General features: G+C 44.4%; 1 protein-coding gene across 1 annotated transcript; it reads right to left on the bottom strand.

Annotated features, from left to right (window-relative positions):
- Positions 1-398: 398 nt before the first annotated feature.
- Positions 399-5,366, bottom strand: LOC311115637 (opsin-5-like; the record flags this gene model as incomplete). The annotated part of the gene is made up of 5 exons (XM_084190800.1): positions 399-510; positions 735-873; positions 3,272-3,411; positions 3,615-3,765; positions 5,246-5,366. The coding sequence occupies 5 exons, from the start codon at positions 5,364-5,366 to the stop codon at positions 399-401; spliced, it is 663 nt and encodes a 220-aa protein (XP_084046926.1).
- Positions 5,367-5,757: the final 391 nt, after the last annotated feature.

The raw sequence follows: 5,757 nt of genomic DNA, 5'->3' as shown, positions 1-5,757 counted from the left end.
TCTCAGGTCTTTGCTGGTGTGAGTGACAGTTGAGGAGGGAATAGATGCCAGAGCGCGACTAGAACGGTAAACCTACACAGAGAGAATGTCAGTAAACACAAACTTCAACCGTCACTGACCACAAACACAAATACACAAGGGCCATGCTAGCTGGACCACCAGTCAACTACAGCTATTGAATCCACCATCACGGTTAATATATCATGCTTGCTGGACTGTATTCAGCATGCATTCCATACGTTATAGTGTGTCCCACTCAGAAGATGCCAGGCCAATTGATTCCATTAAATCATGAGTTACATGGCATGCTGTTTTGGATAGAGTCTGAGTTGTGTTCCCTGGACTCTCCCCTACTGAATCAGCCATTTTGTGCCAGCTGGGTGCAGTTTCCCTCACCGTCAGCAGATAGCCATGTAGGAGGTGACGATGGTCAGTGTGGGGAGAACAAAGCACATGATCAGGATCAGGAAGATGTAGACCCTGTCGCTCAGAGATGACCTTATCCCCCACCTCAAAGAAAAGCGGAAGAAGAAGATGTATATTCAGAGAGAAAACTTTTATAACCTCGTACCCAGGCTCAATTGCTACTGGTGGATGACATTAATGCTTTTATAACTGCATACATTCACACACATGTGCGCATGCACGCACACACACACACACACACACACACACACACACACACACACACACACACACATCAAAACAGAGTCATAAGAGAGAGTAAGGAGTACCAGTTGATGGTGCAGCTGGTCCCAAAGGGTTCTGGTCCGTAGCTGCCGAAGCCGAAGACAGGCAGGGAGGCCCAGAACAGAGTGTAGAACCACACCAGCCCTATGGACTTGGACAAGTGATGTCTCTCTATCCACTGACCTGGTAGAGAGAGATGGAGGAATGTTATTCTTTTATTTCACCATTATTTCTTCTCATTGGTAAGATCTATTTTTTGAGAGCACACCTGATTGTCCAGCATGTACTATATTATAAATAGACACATAGTAAAGGGATATGAATATATGAATAAAGTGAAGCACTTTGTTTGATTGACCACCAATTAGTAAATAAGAAATAGGATTGATTCAAATGCTCCAGATGTATGAAGCGTGTAATGAATACATTTATTTTACCTTTATTTCAGCAGGGAGTCTCATTGAGACCAAGGCATCTTTTGCAAGTGAGCCCCTGCAAATGGTTGCTAGTAGTTTAAATGGTTGTGTGTGATATTTACTGTTTTCAATTTCTTTATGTAGTGTTGCATGTTGGTAGCCCAGACATGAACCCTGCCTGACAACTAGCCCTCCCCTTCCTTCCCCTTCCTATAGCTACCTGCATGATTACCCCTAACCAGCATTGCCATAACATCATTGCTGCCTCCCCCTTAGAATTATTCTAAGTTTGTCCCGGTGTTACCTAAGCAATCAGGTAATTGGAAGTGTCTATGTAACCGAAAAGTAATCTCCAGGTCAAGAGAGCAACAATATCAAGCTGGAGTCTGGACCACTCAAAAAGGACAAAAGCTGCTCTTACAATAGTGACCCCAATTATCTCTACAACCTGGGCTTCAAGAAAGAGTCGCACATATAGGCAAACAAATTATAAATTACACTACATGACAAAACGTATGTGGACACCTGCTCGTCGATCATATCATTCCAAAATCTGGGGCATTAATATGCAGTTGGTCCTCCCTTTGCTTCTATAACAGCCTCCATTCTTCTGGGAAGGCTTTCCACTAGATGTTGGAACATTGCTGCGGGGACTTGCTTCCATTCAGCCACAAGAGCATTAGTGAGGTCGGGCACTGATGTTGGGCGATTAGGCCTGGCTCACAGTCGGCATTCCAATTCATTCCAAAGGTGTTCGATGGGGTTGAGGTCAGGGCTATGTGCAGGCCAGTCAAGTTCTTCCACACCGATCTCGACAAACCATTTCTATGTGGACCTCGCTTTGTGCACTGAGGCGTTGCCATGCTGAAACAGGAAAGGTCCTTCCCCAAACTGTTGCCACAAAGTTGGAAGCACAGAATCGTCTAGAATGTCATTGAATGCTGTAGCGTTAAGATTTCCCTTCACTGGAACTAAGGGGCCTAGCCTGAACCATGAAAAACAGCCCTAGACCATTATTCCTCCTCCACCAAACTTTACAGTTGGCACTATGCATTCGGGCAGGTACCAAACCCAGATTAGTCCGTCGGACTGTCAGATTGTGAAGCGTGATTCATGACTCCAGAGAATGCATTTCCACTGCTCCAGAGTCCAATGACGGCAAGCTTTAAACCACTCCAGCTGATGCTTGGCATTGCGCATGGTGATCTTACGCTTGTGAGCAGCTGCTTGGCCATGGAAACCCATTTCATGAAGCTCCCGACGAACAGTTCTTGTGCTGAGATTGCTTCCAGAGGCAGTTTGGAACTCAGTAGTGAGTGTTGCAACCGAGGACAGAAGATTTTTACACGCTACGCGCTTCAGCACTCGGCGGTCCTGTTCTGTGAGCTTGTGTGGCCTACCACTTCACGCCTGAGCCGTTGTTGCTCCTAAACATTTCCACTTCACAATAACAGCATTTACAGTTGACCTGGGCAGCTCTAGCAGGGCAGAAATTTGACAAACTGACTTGCTGGAAAGGTGGCATCCTATGACGGTGCCACGTTGAAAGTCACTGAGCTCTTCAGTAAGGCCATTCTACTGCCAATGTTTGTCTATGGAGATTGCATGGCTGTGTGCTCAATTTTATACACCTGTCAGCAACCGTGTGGCTGAAATAGCCGAATCCAATCATTTGAAGGGTGTCCACATACTTTTGTATATATAGTGTACGTTTAGATTAGATCATTGAATGCAGAGGTTCTGTTCAATATTCTGTTCAAAATCAATATCTGAGGTGCTCAGTATAAAGGGCATATTCAAAGCAAGAGCCTTGTTGATGCTCTGACCCACTGACTAAAGCCTCAGGGAAAACAGAAAGTCAATGAGGCCACTAAAAGGGGTCAGGGGTCAACCCATCCTGTTGTGTCACCCCTTTTGTTCTCTCAATTGAATATTAGACATGTCTTTCATGTTATGAAATGTTTGGAAAAATATCAAATAAGGATGAAGTAGCCTAGGTAAGCTAACTGTTTTTTGGATTCAACAACACTTTATCCAAGGGAAAGTATGTAAAAAAATATATATATATATATGATGCTCTGATATATATATATATAGAATAAGTATGCACATACAAACATGACTCAAAAAAACATTGAAAAAGAAATGAAGGGAATCCCGCTGACCGTATCTGAAGTTACAGATCTTGAGGCAGCGGTCCAGAGAGATGAGACAGGTGGTGATGAGGGAGCCGATCCCAAAAACAAAGCCCTGAAACCCGTACCACAGGCACCCTGCTTCCCCAAACATCCAGCCATGGGACACACTGGGGGACCAGAGGAGGGGTTTATGACCCTGATAATGATCATTGGTCGTTGGAACACTAAGCACTTTGTCTGATTCATGGTATGTGAGTGTTAACTGTAAGTTATTTAGGATAAAAGACATCTGCACCATATCATTCTCTCTAATTTGATATTCATACTATCAGTAAGGGGGATTGAAGATTGGTCGATATGGCTTGCTCACCTGGAAATTATGGGGAATGGCGCCCCCAAGATGCTGTATCCAAAATCACAGATGGCCAGGTTGATAGTCATGAGTTCTGGTGGTCTGAGTTTCTTCTTCTTTCTACAGTAAACCAACAGCACTATGCCATTCCCAACCACTGATACTACACCTGGAGAAGGAGGGAGGAGAGGAGAGAAGGAAGAGAAGAGCGGGGAGATAAAAGAGGTTTGAAGCGACGGGGAGAGAGAGAAAGATGGAAGTATAGAGATAGAGTTGAGGATGAAGGGGAAGAGAGAAAACAGAGAAAGAAGAGACAACAGAGTGATAAAGAGAGAGATGGATAGATGTGGCAGAAACAGGGGAGAGGAGGAGGGAGAGAGAGATAGCTTTAGTATGCTATATGCTATACTTTCTTATGGCACAGAAGTATTATCACAGTGGGTAGTCATTAAACACAGACTGAAAAGATTGTTTCAGCATTATTGGCATGTGGACCAGCTCACTGTACGCTCTGAGGTATAACAAGGGTCAGTACACCGTCATTCATTTAATATTTCAACCGCTGCTACCTTCCTGACCCCTCAACCCGCTATCCGGCTTTGAACGCATCGGGGAACCAATCCAAAGTCGGAATCATGCTATAGCTGAATCGACATGGTTGCTTGCTGGCTGGCTGGCCAGTGGGGTGCGGGGTGCTGTTTATAGCCTGATTTGATTTGTTGTGTAGGTTATTATTGGGAGCAACAGGTATGGAATGTTCCACGCTGTGATTCCTCATGTGTATCCTCTCCTCTCTCCTCTCTCACTCTCCTCTCTCCTCTCTCCTCTCCTCTCTCCTCTCCTCTCTCCTCTCTCTATGTATCTTCTCTCCTTTCATCTCTCCTCTGTCCTCTGTCCTCTCTTCTCTCTGTGTATCCTCTCTTCTCTGGTGTGACCCTGGGGTTGCTATGCTAATTACTGTTGTATTCAGTCTGCCTACACAGCTCCATAATGGAAACAGTCACAGGGAGTTAGATCACTGACTGACTTGATCAGAAAGGTTGATCCTGATGGATGACAGACCTGTGTTGAAACAAAGTAAACCCATTCAGCCATCTGTGTGGGCTCTGTATTCCGATGATTAAGATGTGAAAAGCTGTTGTCCAGCTTATATATGAAAACCTTTCAGTCCTCTGGGATCAAATTAGATTTTGTTGATGTTGTTTTTAAGTCTTGATTTATCTGAACAGAATTTCACCCCCATAGATATACCTCAAGCCAAGCCTAATACTTCTACACTGTACATATTATGTTCTGATTATTTTACCAGTGAGTTACTCAGGAGGAATACCAACCAAACTCTGATGCTAACTGACACCAACATTGAATCACTCATCTGTGATGAGGAGAGATGCATAATTCCAAATCAATCCACACCCTGAGCCTCTACACCCAAGTCTCTAGACACTTGTATAGATCTGAAATAATTGATGTAATCTGGCAATTTTCTCAAAACTTGCCCTCTAGGCTTTGAGGATTTGTCACCATATTGCTATTAGTAGTCACATACTGTAAAAATCCAATCCTTTCAAATCTCTATCAGGTAGAGGGTATAGGGGTATAGTGGCTAGGGGTGAATGTGTTATAGGCAGAAGGTAGATTTGACTCACCTGTGAGGATGAGGAAGATGGTGACTCCCAGATCAGTGCTGGGGGAGAGGTGAGAAAGGAAGGCAGGAGGGATGGAGGATGGGACAGAGCCCCTCCACGAGCCATTCACTCCCAGAGACATCAACTGGTGGAGAAAATAAGAGAGAGAGAGAGAGAGAGAGAGAGAGAGAGAGAGAGAGAGAGAGAGAGAGAGAGAGAGAGAGAGAGAGAGAGAGAGAGAGAGAGAGAGAGAGAGAGAGAGAGAGAGAGAGAGAGAGAGAGAGATGTTACTTAGACACGAGAGGTACAGTAGACACGAGAGGTAAAAAAGAGAGAGGATGTAAAGTAACGTACTGAGAGAGAACATGCTAGAAAGTGGAAGGTAAGAGGTTTTAACCCCCTAGACATGCACAGAAAAACAGAGTGAGAGTGAGATGTTAAATTCCCTCTAGTATATTAACTAACGCGGATATGGAGGAGAGAGAAGAAAAGGAGAGAGAGACAGCAATGGTGAGGTAGATATACAATTGATG

This window comes from Coregonus lavaretus, assembly GCF_964263955.1.
Source record: "Coregonus lavaretus genome assembly, contig: HAP1_SCAFFOLD_4064, whole genome shotgun sequence".
Lineage (NCBI taxonomy): Eukaryota > Metazoa > Chordata > Actinopteri > Salmoniformes > Salmonidae > Coregonus > Coregonus lavaretus.
Note: the sequence above shows the minus strand (reverse complement) of the source record. Positions and strands in the feature narration are given on the sequence as shown.